At 36.7% G+C, this 18874-nt stretch overlaps 1 protein-coding gene across 1 annotated transcript in view; it reads right to left on the reverse strand.

Annotated features, from left to right (window-relative positions):
- Positions 1–4619: 4619 nt before the first annotated feature.
- The window catches only part of LOC129752090 (uncharacterized), a 138098-nt gene continuing 123843 nt past the window's right edge, over positions 4620–18874 (reverse strand). Inside the window, exon 8 of the mRNA XM_055747884.1 lies at positions 4620–6106. Within this exon, the coding sequence (XP_055603859.1) occupies positions 5268–6106 (839 nt within the window). The 3' untranslated portion in view covers positions 4620–5267. The remainder of the gene's footprint in view (positions 6107–18874) is intronic.

The raw sequence follows: 18874 nt of genomic DNA on the forward strand, positions 1-18874 counted from the left end.
TCCCAACTTTAAAATGCGTTTTCTGGCCTTTCTAAGCGTTATTTCGTGATTTGGACCGAAATTTGGGATCACAACTTTAAAATGCGTTTTCTGGCCTTTCTAAGCGTTATTTCGTGATTTGGACCTCGATTTGGGATCACAACTTTAAAATGCGTTTTCTGGCCTTTCTAAGCGTTCGTGATTTGGACCGAAATTTGGGATCACAACTTTAAAATGCGTTTTCTGGCCTTTCTAAGCGTTATTTCGTGATTTGGACCGAAATTTGGGATCACAACTTTAAAATGCGTTTTCTGGCCTTTCTAAGCGTTATTTCGTGATTTGGACCGAAATTTGGGATCCCAACTTTAAAATGCGTTTTCTGGCCTTTCTAAGCGTTATTTCGTGATTTGGACCGAAATTTGGGATCACAACTTTAAAATGCGTTTTCTGGCCTTTCTAAGCGTTATTTCGTGATTTGGACCGAAATTCGGGATCACAACTTTAAAATGCGTTTTCTGGCCTTTCTAAGCGTTATTTCGTGATTTGGACCGAAATTAGGGATCACAACTTTAAAATGCGTTTTCTGGCCTTTCTAAGCGTTATTTCGTGATTTGGACCGAAATTTGGGATCCCAACTTTAAAATGCGTTTTCTGGCCTTTCTAAGCGTTATTTCGTGATTTGGACCGAAATATTGGATCCCAACTTTAAAATGCGTTTTCTGGCCTTTCTAAGCGTTATTTCGTGATTTGGACCGAAATTTGGGATCCCAACTATAAAATGCGTTTTCTGGCCTTTCTAAGCGTTATTTCGTGATTTGGACCGAAATTTGGGATCCCAACTTTAAAATGCGTTTTCTGGCCTTTCTAAGCGTTATTTCGTGATTTGGACCGAAATTTGGGATCCCAACTTTAAAATGCGTTTTCTGGCCTTTCTAAGCGTTTTTTTCGTGATTTGGACCGAAATTTGGGATCCCAACTTTAAAATGCGTTTTCTGGCCTTTCTAAGCGTTATTTCGTGATTTGGACCTCAATTTGAGATCCCAACTTTAAAATGCGTTTTCTGGCCTTTCTAAGCGTTATTTCGTGATTTGGACCGAAATTTGGGATCCCAACTTTAAAATGCGTTTTCTGGCCTTCCTAAGCGTTTTTTCGTGATTTGGGCCGAAATTTGGGATCCCAACTTTAAAATGCGTTTTCTGGCCTTTCTAAGCGTTATTTCGTGATTTGGACCGAAATTTGGGATCCTAACTGCAAAATGCGTTTTCTGGCTTTTCTAAGCGTTATTTCGTGATTTGGACCGAAATTTGGGATGACAACGTTATTTCATGATTTGGACCTCAATTTGGGTTCACAACTTTAAAATGCGTTTTCTGGCCTTTCTAAGGGTTATTTCGTGATTTAAAATGCGTTTTCTGGCCTTTCTAAGCGTTATTTCGTGATTGGGCCGATATTTGGGATCACAACTTCAAAATGCGTTTTCTGGCCTATCTAAGCGTTATTTCGTGATTTATAACCGAAATTTGGGATCACAACTTTAAAATGCGTTTTCTGGCCTTTCTAAGCGTTATTTCTTGATTTGGGCCGAAATTTGGGATCACAACTTTAAAATGCGTTTTCTGGCTTTTCTAAGCGTTATTTCGTGATTTGGACCTCAATTTGGGATCACAACTTTAAAATGCGTTTTCTGGCCTTTCTAAGCGTTATTTCGTGATTTGGACCGAAATTTGGGATCCCAACTATAAAATGCGTTTTCTGGCCTTTCTAAGCGTTATTTCGTGATTTGGACCGAAATTTGGGATCCCAACTTTAAAATGCGTTTTCTGGCCTTTCTAAGCGTTATTTCGTGATTTGGACCGAAATTTGGGATCCCAACTTTAAAATGCGTTTTCTGGCCTTTCTAAGCGTTATTTCGTGATTTGGACCTCAATTTGAGATCCCAACTTTAAAATGCGTTTTCTGGCCTTTCTAAGCGTTATTTCGTGATTTGGACCGAAATTTGGGATCCCAACTTTAAAATGCGTTTTCTGGCCTTCCTAAGCGTTTTTTCGTGATTTGGGCCGAAATTTGGGATCCCAACTTTAAAATGCGTTTTCTGGCCTTTCTAAGCGTTATTTCGTGATTTGGACCGAAATTTGGGATCCTAACTGCAAAATGCGTTTTCTGGCTTTTCTAAGCGTTATTTCGTGATTTGGACCGAAATTTGGGATGACAACGTTATTTCGTGATTTGGACCTCAATTTGGGTTCACAACTTTAAAATGCGTTTTCTGGCCTTTCTAAGGGTTATTTCGTGATTTAAAATGCGTTTTCTGGCCTTTCTAAGCGTTATTTCGTGATTGGGCCGATATTTGGGATCACAACTTCAAAATGCGTTTTCTGGCCTATCTAAGCGTTATTTCGTGATTTATAACCGAAATTTGGGATCACAACTTTAAAATGCGTTTTCTGGCCTTTCTAAGCGTTATTTCTTGATTTGGGCCGAAATTTGGGATCACAACTTTAAAATGCGTTTTCTGGCTTTTCTAAGCGTTATTTCGTGATTTGGACCTCAATTTGGGATCACAACTTTAAAATGCGTTTTCTGGCCTTTCTAAGCGTTATTTCGTTATTTGGACCGAAATTTGGGATCCCAACTATAAAATGCGTTTTCTGGCCTTTCTAAGCGTTATTTCGTGATTTGGACCGAAATTTGGGATCCCAACTTTAAAATGCGTTTTCTGGCCTTTCTAAGCGTTATTTCGTGATTTGGACCTCAATTTGAGATCCCAACTTTAAAATGCGTTTTCTGGCCTTTCTAAGCGTTATTTCGTGATTTGGACCGAAATTTGGGATCCCAACTTTAAAATGCGTTTTCTGGCCTTCCTAAGCGTTTTTTCGTGATTTGGGCCGAAATTTGGGATCCCAACTTTAAAATGCGTTTTCTGGCCTTTCTAAGCGTTATTTCGTGATTTGGACCGAAATTTGGGATCCTAACTGCAAAATGCGTTTTCTGGCTTTTCTAAGCGTTATTTCGTGATTTGGACCGAAATTTGGGATGACAACGTTATTTCGTGATTTGGACCTCAATTTGGGTTCACAACTTTAAAATGCGTTTTCTGGCCTTTCTAAGGGTTATTTCGTGATTTAAAATGCGTTTTCTGGCCTTTCTAAGCGTTATTTCGTGATTGGGCCGATATTTGGGATCACAACTTCAAAATGCGTTTTCTGGCCTATCTAAGCGTTATTTCGTGATTTATAACCGAAATTTGGGATCACAACTTTAAAATGCGTTTTCTGGCCTTTCTAAGCGTTATTTCTTGATTTGGGCCGAAATTTGGGATCACAACTTTAAAATGCGTTTTCTGGCTTTTCTAAGCGTTATTTCGTGATTTGGACCTCAATTTGGGATCACAACTTTAAAATGCGTTTTCTGGCCTTTCTAAGCGTTATTTCGTGATTTGGACCGAAATTTGGGATCCCAACTATAAAATGCGTTTTCTGGCCTTTCTAAGCGTTATTTCGTGATTTGGACCGAAATTTGGGATCCCAACTTTAAAATGCGTTTTCTGGCCTTTCTAAGCGTTATTTCGTGATTTGGACCGAAATTTGGGATCCCAACTTTAAAATGCGTTTTCTGGCCTTTCTAAGCGTTTTTTTCGTGATTTGGACCGAAATTTGGGATCCCAACTTTAAAATGCGTTTTCTGGCCTTTCTAAGCGTTATTTCGTGATTTGGACCTCAATTTGAGATCCCAACTTTAAAATGCGTTTTCTGGCCTTTCTAAGCGTTATTTCGTGATTTGGACCGAAATTTGGGATCCCAACTTTAAAATGCGTTTTCTGGCCTTCCTAAGCGTTTTTTCGTGATTTGGGCCGAAATTTGGGATCCCAACTTTAAAATGCGTTTTCTGGCCTTTCTAAGCGTTATTTCGTGATTTGGACCGAAATTTGGGATCCTAACTGCAAAATGCGTTTTCTGGCTTTTCTAAGCGTTATTTCGTGATTTGGACCGAAATTTGGGATGACAACGTTATTTCGTGATTTGGACCTCAATTTGGGTTCACAACTTTAAAATGCGTTTTCTGGCCTTTCTAAGGGTTATTTCGTGATTTAAAATGCGTTTTCTGGCCTTTCTAAGCGTTATTTCGTGATTGGGCCGATATTTGGGATCACAACTTCAAAATGCGTTTTCTGGCCTATCTAAGCGTTATTTCGTGATTTATAACCGAAATTTGGGATCACAACTTTAAAATGCGTTTTCTGGCCTTTCTAAGCGTTATTTCTTGATTTGGGCCGAAATTTGGGATCACAACTTTAAAATGCGTTTTCTGGCTTTTCTAAGCGTTATTTCGTGATTTGGACCTCAATTTGGGATCACAACTTTAAAATGCGTTTTCTGGCCTTTCTAAGCGTTATTTCGTTATTTGGACCGAAATTTGGGATCACTAATTTATAGTGCATTTTCTGGCCTTACTAAGCTTTTTTCGTGATTTCGACCGAAATTTGGGATCCAAATCCAAATTTTCGGGATAGATTCTTTTGAAAATGACTGTTTGCTTCAATTTTTGCTTAAAGTAGTTTTTACTAACTATTTCTTGTAGGGAGATTTTCGTCAATACTGAACAAGTCTAGTTTTAATTTTCGAAATTTATTCATCGTGTTTTTTTTTTCTTTTAGTTCCGTTTACTTATCACTTTTAGTTTGTTTGTCGCGCACAAGAACTTACGGCTAGTAACCTAAAATGCTATTTATGTTTGTAGAAGCATTCTGCATTCGTCGATCTATCTAGAGAATTTATTTATAATTCATCAAAGAAATCGCTTTCCAAAAGCGATTTGAAGCTTAACCTAAACATTGTTTTTGTATCGATTCAAAACTCATCCGGAAGTGCCTTCTTAAGTATTTTTTTTTGCAATTTTCCTTTATGAGTTTCTATTTAAAGTAATATTCTAGCGTTAGAGTGTTAACAACTTTAGTGGTGTCTCGTAGATCTTCGCCAAAACGATTCTTTCCTCCCGGGTTGGAATTGATTTATGTCCTTGAAAAGGCTCTGCCTCTGATTGGATATTTTTCTATAAATCTTCTTGGGACGATCTACAAAATGCACCCCAAGCTTTTGACTGAAACTTTTTTTTCTCGATTTTCTCTCGTTTTTGGATTCTCGAAGGCAATCCACGTGCTTCCGGATGACTGAGGGAGGGGGGGAGTGGGTTTTAAGTCTTTTCAGTTGCCAGCTGCCTTCAACTATCGGCCATTGGAGGTGACGCTCAGAATGTAAGGCTCACCGCCACCTGGCGGATGGATCAGGAAGCTAATAGTAGAAAAATCTATATGGCGACGGGGTTGAGTAGGATGGATAATTGTAATAACTCGGGTAAGCAGCGGCCGATCCTGCGGCTGTTCCGGCCAGGGTTGGCGTGAGGGATCCTGCGGCTGCGGCGGTGTAAAAAGCTCGTTGAGGATAATCATATTGCTGAAAGGAGGGCGGCGCGGCTGCGGCCGTCGTGGCATAAACGTAGGGATTGTACTGGGACTGAAATGCCAGCTGCTGCTGCTGTTGTTGCTGTTGATAGGCTGCAGCCATGTAGGCTAGCGAGTTGTACGGATTCCAGCTGTAGTAGGGCATGTACGGGGTATAGACCGGAAATTGGGGCGCCGACACGTAATCACTCACGAAAGGATACGATTGGGGTATGATATTGGAGGATCCAAAGGGCAAGACCTGGGGTTGTCCTAAGCTGGTGGGTTGTTGAACCTGCTGAACTTGCTGTTGTTGTTTGGCCTTTAATCTCAGCCCTGCCAAGAACTTTTCAGTATCAAACTGAGGGATCATAGTTTCCACAACCTGTTGACGGGCATCGTCAATTTCGGCTTCGATTTCGTTCTGGGAAACGCGAGCTTCCTGGAAACCTGGCCCAACCAGCAAACCCGCAGTAGCGTCCTGATCAGCCGTTACCAGTCCATACTTTCCCTTGGTGATGAGTTTCTTGTTGACGGCAATCGGGAGTCCCAGGGAGCCGAGTTCGCTTGGCTTGATTCCGGCAATGGCAGTTGCCACCGGGCGAGCTACGGCTAGACCTCCATCTCCGACGACGGCAGTGGCAACGGGCTTCGAAGACGCAACACCTCCCTCACCGGCAATGGCAAGACCTAAAATTAAATTTGATGATTAAAATTTGTTGTTAATGATAACTTTTATATGTTCTTAAAAAAACAGTTTTGGCGCAGCTCCTGAAAGGCAGGCAAAAACCGAATTTCACCCATAAGATTTTGAGTTCAGAATGAATGGTGCGAAAATGTGAGGATTCCAAAATGAGATTTTTTTCCTTTTATAGATATAGTTTGAGAGTTATTTTAAAGGTAATTCAATGATGATTTTTAGATATTTAAAAACAAAAACGGACATTTTCTATGAGAAAGCCTATGTAGAACAAATGGCTAAAAACCCTATCAAATGGTTTAGTTTGAATAAAAATAGAACATAGGTCCAGTGGAAGGACCTAGGGAATCGCATGGTGGTAAAATTTCATTTAGGCCAAAGAATAATGAAAATTGTTTATAAATTTTGCCCCTAAATGTTTCCATATTTTGAGGAAATTTGTTTTTGAAACAAAACGTTGAAAAATTCAATGAAGCCCAAACAAAAATAACTATTATTGATGTTTTAAGAATTCTTTTCTAATAGGCAAAAAACAATACACCCATAGAAGAGGTTGCAAAAATCCAATGCCTTTTTAGCACATCTCTGTGCCGATAATGCTCTGAAATGTGCACTGTGCCGAACACGGTATGTTTGAAAAACCGTAACTGGCATAAGGACTCGGCTCCCAACCAAAATGATGACCACTACATTCAAGCGAAACAAGAAAAACATTTTATGGGATTTCCTTCCTATTGGATAATTCATCCCAGAAACAAGAAAATAAAAATTAAAACCACAGCGCTGTAGTGAGAATCGAACTCACATCACCAATTGTAGTGTCTTGCTAGTCCGACATTCTAACCAGTGTACTATTCGAGCTTCATGCAGGACGAGGTATATTTGTCATAGGTTTTCTGTTACCGATCAATCACAAAAAACGTACAACGGCGGCTTCCCGGCGTTTGGCCTCCTTTCAATGCATTCCTTTGTCTTGCGATGGAAACGGGAAAGGGAACGGGAGTGAAGGAACGGGAAACCCATTGAATGAGAACTGTGCTTTGCTTACTGCCTGCTATTACATACACACGCTACATATACACAGCTGCTAAAGCCGGGCAGCTTGGCCGGTGTTGTTTGCCGGTAAATTGAAGGAATGTTTTTGTTGTTGCTTTTGCTACATACACACGCACAGCTTAGCCGTGTTTGCCCGTTGATTGAATTAGAAGGATGTTTTTGTTGTTGCTTCTGCTACATTCACACGCACAGTGCTCGGTTCGCTGGCTGCCTGGTGTTGGCCGGTATTTATTTCCATCCTTCTTCGGCTTGTGATGCGATTGGGAGCGACGCGAAAACGTTTTTATTTTGTTTCATTCAGACATACGCAATTCGGTTACGCTGGGAGGTTAATGCCGGTGGGCGCAAATCGAATCAGTGCCGGTCGCGTTATCTTCTTGTACCAATGATGCTATGAAATTGACTACACGCCATTGGCACAGAGGCTGAATTTTGGGTGTAATTTTGAAGATGTTGATATACGTAAAAACCATAGGGATAAAAATTACCCGGAAACATGAAATCTGTTTTTGTAACAAACATTTAGTTATAGCCACTTATGTCGCTTGAATATTCTGCTATCAATGGTCGGTCATGCTTTATACTCCTTACCTCAGTAAGTGTTTTAAAACTTTTGAGTGTTACAAAAAAGCAAACCCTTCCAAAATATTCGAAATTGAATTAAAAAAGTGATCAATGTTCCCCCAGTTCACTGTGCTCAAAAAATTTCGAATCATACAAACATGCTTAGGATCGACGCCGTCAACTTGCTCTGACGAACGTGGTTTGAAAAATGACATCCATCGCGCGAACAGAAATCCATGTTGATAGTCAAGCTTTTCCAGTCCCTTGAAGCTTGGCTAGTAGTCAAATCAGATTTGAGATTTGAGGGAAAATCAGTAACCATGTCAACTATAATGTTTGAAAAATTTATACTCTGCCTGTGAAACATTACAAAAATATAATAAACTAACTGATCCCGTACGAACTTCGTTTCGCTTTAAATCATTGGTACGTCAAAATGAGTTTAGAAAATGAATTCGAAATATTCTTTCGACAATTTTGGGGAAAATATTCAACAGTGTTTAAAGTCGCTACTATTACTATTACTTGAAATTCAAATTAAACGGTTGATTGGATTTTTATTAAAATTTATGTGAGAGTGTTTTTTTCTCGATCGGTTGCAAAATCTAGACATTATGGCAGAAACATGTACTATTTGTTTATGTGCACGACTCTTTTGCTTGACCTTCACACTTAAATTGGTATCAATTAACTGCCTCCAACAAAATTATTGCACAAAACACCGAACTTTCAATGAAACCCTCTTTTTCTGTCCCATGGCCCGAAATTCGATAATTGAAACCAATTTTACCTTCCTCAATACTCCCTTGTGCCATTTTTTCTTTTCAAATTATATGTAAAATAACGTCAGGAACTTGAAAACAGTGAACAGTAAATATAGACGCCCCTTTCGCCGACCCTTGACACGGAACATGCTACCTGGAGTCAATTGCTCATAGTTTATAACCCTCATCTGAACATTTTCATCAATCCGATGCATGATCACCACAATATCGCGAAAACAGTAGGCAACTGACATGGACGGCCTTTTTTTTACCACGATTCAGAACTTGACAGCTGAAATCAATTATCTTTTCTGTTAAACTCCCATGTGTCGCAAAAACATTAATCAGTGATTATGGACGGCTCCTTCAGCCGACTTCTGATCCGACATTCAAAACATGAAATCGATGTCTCGTCCCTCAAAACACTCATGTGCTAATTTTCATCACAATACGAACTATAATAACGCCAAATCGCAAAAACATTAATCAGTTGATATGGACGACCCCTTTGGCCGACCCCTGACCCTAAATTTGATAACTGTAATCGATTGCTCATCTCTCAAAACACTCATGTGCAAATTTTCATCACAATCCGGTGTATAATAACGCCAATATCGCAAAAACATTAATCAATGAATATGGACGACCCCTTTGGCCGACCCCTGACCCTAAATTTGATAACTGTAATCGATTGTTCGTCTCTCAAAACACTCATGTGCAAATTTTCATCACAATCCAATGTAAAATAAAGCCAATATCGCAAAAACATTAATCAGTTGATATGGACGACCCCTTTTGCCGACCACTAACCCTAAATATGATAACTGTAATCGACTGCTCGTCTCTCAATCACAAATTGATGTATAATAATGCCAATATCGCGAAAACATTAATCAGATCTGACCCTAAATTTGATAACTGTAATCGATTGCTCGTTTCTCAAAACACTCATGCGCAAAATTTCATCACAATCCGACGGAAAATAACGTCAATAACGTGAAAACAATATTTGTCTTGTATGGACGACTCCCTTCAGAAGGTCATTCCTGGTCCTAATGAGCATCCATGCCAAATTTCTGATCTCTAGCTCTTAAGACGGCTGAGTCTATAGAGGACAAACAAACAAACAAACAAACAAACAAACAAACATACAGATAATTGCTTTTTATATATATAGATGAAAATGTGAAATATGTTCTGAATAGTCATAATTCAGCGCAAACTACCGCTAGCAGCTTACAGATGAGTATTTCACCCACAAACCTGACCAAAAATAAAAATTTTTATGTTTATTTAAATCTTCAACACTTTTGACACAATGTGCCAGCAATTTTATGGCATTTGATTTGTATATTAGCAAAAGTGGCTTCCGTAACTTCAATGTTATGATCAGCTCGAATTTGGCTTCAAACCGTATAAGAAGTGCGTCATAGTTCAACGTGTAATTACATGCTTCAGAAGCGACTTGAATTAAAATTTTGAAATGGAGAATTTGAATGAAGGTTAAAATATTAAATTTAAGCATAAGTGGAAGCAAATGAGTAATTAAGACAATGCTTATGAATCTTTTAAAATCGTTTATTTTGTTAATTGTATTTTTGTTTATGTTCCAAGCAACATTCTTGCCACCATATGAAAATTCATAACTTCATAAACCATGTCCTAAAGAAAAACAAATCCGCATTCTTCCGCATTCGTAAAATTTCCAACTTATAAGTTGAAAAATAAGTTTTTTCCCCTTTTTTTGCTTTTTGCTGTTGGAAGCTACTGTTGGATTGATGACAGATGGGGATTTTTTTCATTACCTGACGGGATAGCCCCGCGGGTCTTCAGATTTTCCCCAAAATTGAAAATTTTGTTCATTTTAACGACTTATAAATACTTGTATTTTTTAAGATTATTAGCCAGCGGCTTGGCGTAGTGGTTAAAGCTCAAGTCTTCTACGCCAAGGTTCATGAGATCGAATCCCGGTCATGGCATACATAGTACACTTTCTGTGGTCTATTGGTTTTAGCATTTGTAAAATGCTAGCCATTATAACTTCGAAAGATGTACGCTTAGAGTTAAGGAAAGAAAATCTCTTCAAAGAAACATGAAGTTTCACTGAGATCCTATGTGTGTGTGCTCGTTTTTTAAAAAAAAAAAAAAAAAAAAGATTTCTGATATTTTTATTTTTCTAGTTAGCAAACAAAAGCTAGTAAACAAAAAATAACCATTTTTCAAAGCTAAATAACTCTGTAATTTTTCTACGGAAATTATAAAATAGCACATCAAAATGCATAGAAATTTTATTAGCTTTTCAAATAAAATACTTAAAAAAATTAATTAATGACCTTCAACATGACAAATTTTAAATCAGCTTTAAATGGCGTCTAAAAGTACCGTCTGCATCGATGAATATTTTTTATGATACAACTTTCATCTGAAGACATCAAAGTAGGCCAGCAATCCCTTGAAGAGTTATGAAAGAAATAATGACAATAAATCTCTTTTTTTGCATCGAAAAACAATGGTCGAACAACTGCACTCACATATGGAGGTAGCGCGCACTTCTGACAATATGGAAACAAAAGATCTTATCGAAGCAGATGAAAAACACTATTTTTTTGTGCTCTGTACACCCATAGAAGAGGTTGCAGAAATCCAATGCCTTTTTAGCAAATCTCTGTGCCGATAATGCTCTGAAATGTGCACTGTGCCGAAGACGGTATGTTTGAAAAACCGTAACTGGCATAAGGACTCGGCTTCCAACCAAAATTATTCATGACCACTACATTCAAGCGAAACAAGAAAAACATTTAAAGGGATTTCGTTCCTATTGGATAATCCATCCCAGAAACAAGAAAATAAAAATAACAACCACAGCGCCGTAGGGAGATTCGAACTCTAATCACCAATTACATCGTCTTGCCAGTCCGACATCTTAACCAGTGTGCAAGATGAGGGCTATTTGTCATAGGCTTTCTGCCACCGATCAATCACAAAAAAATAACGTACGACGGATTCTTCCCGGCGTTTGGCCTCCTTTCAAGGTATTCCTTTGTTTCGGATGGAAACGGGTAGGGGAACGGGAAACGGGAAACCCATTGAATGAGAACTGTGCTTTGCTTACTGCCTGCTATTACATACACACGCTACATATACACAGCTGCTAAAGCCGGGCTGCTTGGCCGGTAATTGTTTGGCGGTGAATTGAAGGAATGTTTTTGTTGTTGATTTTGCTACATACACACGCACAGCTTAGCCGTTGTTGTTTGCCATTGGATTGAATTGAAGCAATGTTTTTTTTTGTTGCTTCTACTACATACACACGCACAGCTTGGCCGTGGTTGTTTGCCGGCGGATTGAATTGAAGGAATATTTTTGTTGTTGCTTTTGCTAAACACGCGTTTGCCGGCAGATTGAATTGAAGGAATATGTTTGTTGTTGCTTTTGCTACACACGCACAGTGCTCGGTTCGCTGGCTGCCTGGTGTTGGCCGGTATTTATTTCTATCCTTCTTCGTCTTGTGATGCGATAGGGAGGGACGTGAATTCGTTTTTATTTTGTTTCTTTCAGACATACGCAATTCGGTTAACTTGGGAGGTTAATGCCGGTGGGAGCAAATCGAATCAGCACCGTTCGCGTTATCTTCTTGTACCGATGATGCTATGTAATTGACTACACGTCATTGGCACAGAGGCTGAATTTTGGGTGTAGAGTATTTGCAACAAAACTGACTTTAAATTTTAACCAATCAAACCGATGCTAACTCGAAAAATAATGATGTTAGAAATCTGAAAAAATACATGTGTTTTAAAGTCGTAAAATGAACCCAATTTTAAATTTTGGACAAGATCTAAAGACCCCCGGCGCAAATTGTCAGATAATAAAATCCCCTGATGCCTGATTAAAAAATAAGAAAAAAAATTAAAAACAAAAATAACAAAAAAATTCAATCATTGAAATATTTACTTTATTTTGAACTTTAATTTCTGATTAATTCGTATAACATTTATAAAAGTAAAATTGTGGATTAAAAAAACATTAAAACTATTCTTTATTTTTCAAGTTTAACAAATAAATCTGTTGAATTTTTATTCACGAATTGGCCGAGTATCTATTTCATATTTTATGAACGAAATGAACGTTTTTTTTCCAGAGCTGAGCTCTAGGGAATAATTATGAAGTAAGAAAATGGCTCTGAGGAAGCAAAGCTAACATTTTAAGAGAAGAAGCTTATTGAAATTTCACGATGCACTCCAGATGAAATCAAATCTTCAGTTGGATCGTTTTAATACCCAGTTCAGAAAAAAAAGATGAACTGCGTCATCTTACCACAGGGATTGATTTGTTACTGAAAATAAAAGTTGGTTAGATTCACATGTGAAATTATTCCTACAAATTATCGAATGGTCGAACTCTCATTGAGTTCTCTGAATCAAGCGAAAGAAGTAAGCGCAGAAAACCCACACTCTTCGTGAAAATGTGCTAATGGATGTTTTTACTTATGCAGCCCAAATGAGCCGAAGAGGAGCAGGATACACGTATACTTAAAAAATAATAAAAAAAAGTTGCTGAATCACCTTGTGAAGCGGCTGATTTGCAAAATGCTTCTTTAATCTCAAACACAAAAATTTAACAATTAAAAATTCGACAGAAGGAGGACTGGCTATATTTGTTGATGCAAATTTAACCACAAACCGATACAATATACAGTATGTTCAATAAGTTCGAATACACTTTTCAACCAAATGGTGTGGTAAAGCCGTAGCATATAGGGGAGAGTGGGGATACTTGATCCCCTTTTCTTATTTTCACCATATCTTTTTGGAAAAATTTAGCAACTCGCTGTCTTTGACATTTTCTGACAGCTTGTAACTTCAAGTTTCTATGCTCCAAAAATTAGAACGATACTTGAACCCGTTGATGAACTAGAAGCATTATCGTGGGAGTATAAAAAATGCGATTTTTCTGAAGTTAAGGGAGACTTGATCCCCTATTGAAGGAGACTTGATCTTTTATTCAGGAAGCCTTAATCCTTGTTTAAAAATCAAACAAAACCCCAAGATAGAATGTTAATTGACTATTTTGGTCATCTTTGTTCTCATTTCACAATTTATAGCAGACATAAGAAGAAAATTCTATAACTTTGTCTCAACGCTAATAACATTGCATACTTAAAGGCGCTATTTTTTATAACTAAGAGAAAATTAATTATTTTTGATCTTTTCTTCAGACAATTGTTTGATAAATAATAGTTTTTGGATGAATATTAGTTATATCGTAATCAGCAATCATAACGATCAATTCAGAAGAAGAATATGCCGTTTGGAAGGGGGATCAATTGTACCCAACTCTAGGGGATCAATTCTACCCATAATCAACATTTTAGAAAACTTTTTCTGAAAAAAGTTGAGAATTTTCCATTGCTTTGAAAATATGGCATTATGAAGTTAATTTTACGCTCGAACGATTGATACATTGGAACAAATATTTTTTTCATAATTTTCCCATGTAAGGAACATTTTAAAGTTATGAAAAAAGATCTTCAAGTTACATTTTGTGAAATTTTTCAAACAAAGTTCAATTACTCAAACAGGTATTTTGTTAGAAAATTTTAAACTACAAGCATTGTTATTTTGCTCATTTTGGCACATTTTTCTAGAACATTTGACCTTTGTAAGACATTCCCGTTTCGAGATATAGCTAAGGAATCAAGTATCCCCAGGGATCAAGTATCCTCATTCTCCCCTACATCTAACTTTTTGTTAGAGTAGTTTAGTGCTATCATCAGACAAACTTTTCCTGGTGTCGAATAATTAATTTTAATTTAGTCTTCGTTTTTTATCAGCCTTTTTACACAAAAAGTACTGGTGCAGACGAAAAATTGATAAATTTTCCATCGATCGCCCTAACACCATTTTTGCGTTTGATCAACAGTATTGTTGATATTAGTGACTTTATGAAAGAAAAATTATAAAAAACGATTTTTTTGAGAAAATTTTTTTTCAGCGAAAGTTTTAGACACGATGATAACATTTAAAAAATCTGTTTTTCTATTGCTCTTTAATGCCAATTGAAAACAAAGATTTCAAGTGGTTATTTATCAAAATCGATTGATAATTGAAGAAGTTATGGCTACTTTAACAAAACAGTAATTTTGGCATTATTTAATGATTTAACAAACCACAGTAAACCTATCATAGTATAGGAAGAAATCAACATGCTAAATCTAACTCGCTACAAATCAAAATTATTGATTAGCTTACCAAAAGGTCACATGCCAAATTTCAGAAAGATTTGACCATAGGGAGGGGGGTTGCTTGAGTCTCAAACGTGAAAAGGATTCTAAGGTATTTTGCTCGGGAGGAACAAAAAATACTGGTTTTTCATCAATAACTTTTTTCTTCACAAGCCGATTGTTTTTTATGGTTGATTTTCTTAAGGTTCAAGGTCAAGTTCAGGTTCAAGTCCTACCGGTGAGCCGTTGTATCTTTTTCAAAAAATTCATGAAATTTACGGCTTATGTTCTTTCGTTCTTTGATACCTCATGTTTCTCTAATTCTTTCCATCACCTACGAAAATGTGATTATTTTCAGGTACAAAGATGTACCAAGCGATTTCATAACATTAGAATTGGTTTGAAGTAAAAATTTACCAAAACAAAAGGTGTGATTGGCCATTATTAAATTACCTTTCCATTTGAGTAAAAAAAATTCTGTTCAGTTAATTTTAAATTATCGTTATTTTAATTTGTATTCGAACTTATTGAACACTCTGTACGAAGTTAGTAAATCAATATACTCATGTTATTCAGTAATAAAAAAACTGCTTAACAAAATTGAGATGTCAAAATGTTTCAAATTACGTCAACTTTCCAATCCTCTTTTTAAAATTTATCTACTGTGGCTAAAACAATACTGGCAGTTCATGGATAACAAAGTAGGGTTTTGAGGTCATGATCTTTAAAAAATGTAAAAGAGGGAAAGTTCATTCAAAGCCCCATGTGTCTAATACGCGCCACTCGTATTTTCATCAAACTATAACATTTTAAGCATGTAAAATACTGCCAATCTGTTTTTAATGCTGTGTTTCGCCATGGCAAGTATGAATTTTTCCTTAAAATGCCCCTGATTTGTAAAAATGTTACAATTCAGTTTTTTCTATATCACGATTCATGTTTTAAGACACTTTTAATAAGGTGTCATCGAGCGAAGAAAAATTAATAAGACAATATTTTATGATACATCGATAGAGGAGAATCTAAACTACGTCTTAGTGTTAAAAAATCATACAAAACTCGCTAAAATATGCTTTTTATGGGTAAATATGTTTTATCGCGGCCCATGTGCTCGATATAACGTGTCACTCATAAAATGCTGAAAATAGCATAATTTTTCAAAACGGTCAATTTTCATTGGAAATGGCTATAAAGTGTAGAAACCACTTCTTAGGAATAATTCAGCGCAAAAATATTAACATTGATTTTTTTTTAATTCCATTTAGTTCATTTTGATTTTTCTTTCCAGTCAAAAAATCTGTTAGAATTAATGTGTTTTTGGTCTTTGGATATTTTCGGGTGTGTTTGGCGTGTTTAATACTCACCGGCGCGAATTCGCAACACAGTTTAGCTACGAGGCTTTTGATAAGGTTTTAAAAAATTAAGCTTTTGAAGCAGTTATGCGAATTCAAGTAATGAAAACAACATTGGTATTTGTAGAAAACACTTTTCTTCAACGAGTTCACTCGTTTTTTACTCGAAATGTTCATGGAATACATGGCAAATTGACGATTCGCCTAGATTAAGGTTGCCAGAATTTTTTCAGCACGTATCCGGGCCGGACAAACCGGACAATTTTTATATAAAAACCTGGCAAAATCCGGGCACTCGAATTCAAATCGACGACCATAAATCTAGGCAATATTCGGGCACATTTTCTCAAAACTCAGAAACTCCTCAAGAAAAATCAAGAAAAAAAAAACATTTTTTGTCATCGAAATTTATCCATAGATTTTGAACCGCATTTTTGGCTTCCAAAAAACCTTTCATAATTATTTTCATAAAACTTGCTCAAAAAATTTCGTTATGGAGGTTGTTGTTGTTTTTTTATTTAATTTGCCAAATAAAGTGAATAAATCCGGGCAAAATTCGGGCATTTTTCAATGAAATCCGGGCAATCGGGCCGAGACGGACTGTTCTCAAATTTAGTATTAAATATCCGGGCAAACCCGGATAAAACCGGGCAACCTGGCAACCTTAGCCTAGATGGGGCATTAAAGAGCATGTTCCCCTAACTATATTACTTTGCGCAACGTATAGCTAACTTCAGCGTTCTTGAACACTAAGTGAAAATTTCTCTGATCATTTTGTAGCTGATGAAAGTTGTAAAAATATGACCGGCTCAATATTACACATTATATCGAACAGCCCGGATACGCTTTAAGGTGTGTAATTTCAGAGCTTGTCAAAATTTCATCCGTATTGTGGTGGAAACAAAAGGCACGATAAGATCAAATGAAAGGCGACAATTTTATTCTTTGCGGTGGGCGATCTGCAGAAGCGAGCCGGAAACTATTGAGACTCTTCAAGAAAGGCTTTGAGGGTAAGTTAGTTTAACATTAGTTAAAATATAATCAAACTAGTTGACCCGGTAAACTTCGTTTTACCTTCTTAAGTATAAATCGCAATAAATGTTTGATTTCATCTTCACGTCCTGAACTGCACCGTGCTCTCGAATAGATTCTTATGGAAATCGTAACAAATAAAGTTGAATTTGTATTGGGACCCTCCTTTCATCAAAAGTGAGATTCTTGAAACTATTATACAAACCATCTCTGACCCAAAAAACCTTCGGATACCAAATTTCACTTCATTCCGACCGACCATTCATACGTGATGTTGTTACAAAGAAAACGCCTCCATTTTTATATATAAGATAACCAGAAGTTTCAACTCTTTTCAGATTCATTCTTCCTATTGCCAGAGCCGAACAGACATGCCGATTCCATAAAGAAGGAAATTATCAAGGGATTAAAATCAAGAGAGAATTCTTTGCATTTGGAGTGGTAATGATCAAAACTCCACAACTGCTTCACAAATTAAAACAATTAGCACATTTTCACTCACTCTGAGAATTTTTTTTTTGTCTTTATTCAAGAGGTTTTCAGCCGCAGGCTGGAACTCTGAGAACTTGTTTCTCTCATTTGAATTCAAACCTTCTAATTTTCTTTAACAAATTGCCACAAATTAACACAAATTCAATCATTGGCTGCACAGTTAGTATGATCTTTGACGAATTTTCTTTCTTCATTTCAGTTCCCCAAAAATTATAGTGACAATTATGTGTGTATTAAGTGTAAGTTTCTGAAATTAGTTAAATTTCTGAATTAAAAAGTCAACATATGTTTCATAACAAATGAAAATTTTTCTTTCATCCGATTTTTCCACTTGCATGTAATATTTCTAACCACAAATAACTGCTCAAAACTCCACCGAGGGGGCAAGCGTTAGAAATAATGTGTAAATTCGACGTCAATTGTAAAGCCTATTTAGGGGAACATGCTCTATTATGCCCCACCTAAGCGAATCGTTGATTTGCTATGTATTCCACGTGCATTTTGTGTAAATAACGATTGTAGTCGTTGGAGAAAACTGTTTTCTACAAATGCTTATGATTTGTTATTACTCAAATTCATTCATTTGTTTTAAAAACTTGATTTTTCAAAACCATATTCAAAGCAACAGAACAAAACTGTGTTGCATATACGGGCCGCTGTATATTCAATACGCGCCTAGCAGCCGAACACACCCGAAAGCAGCCGAAGAACGAAACACACTAATACTTACAAACACTTTGACTGGAAAGAAAATCAAAATTTTTTGTGGGCAAAATTAACGTTCAAAAAATGGTTTTTGACTTTTTGTTCACTTTCAATGAAAATTACTCGTTTTGAAAAATTAATACTCTATTCAGTATTTTATGATTGGCACGTTATAACGAGCACACGAGCAAAACATATCCATAAAAAGCATATCTTTGCGAGTTCAGTTAATTTCTTCAGCATGAAATCATAGCTTAGATTCCCCTCTATCGATGGGTCAGAAAATATTGTCTTATTTATTTTTCCTTGCTTGGTGACACCTTATTGAAAGTGTTTTAAAATTTAGATTGAAATGAAGAAAAAGGGGTATTTTAAGAAAAAATTCATACTTGCCATGGTCAATCACGGCATTTAAAACAAGTCGGTAATATTTTGCAGGCTTAAAATGTTGAAGATTCTTCAAAACACGAGTGGCGCGTATTAGCCACATGGGGCGTTATATGAACTTTCCCACAACCCTATAAAGGGTACAAAGACTATGAACACGAAAAAGGAGTTAACCCAGTCTTA

Source organism: Uranotaenia lowii, chromosome 3 (assembly GCF_029784155.1).
Source record: "Uranotaenia lowii strain MFRU-FL chromosome 3, ASM2978415v1, whole genome shotgun sequence".
Lineage (NCBI taxonomy): Eukaryota > Metazoa > Arthropoda > Insecta > Diptera > Culicidae > Uranotaenia > Uranotaenia lowii.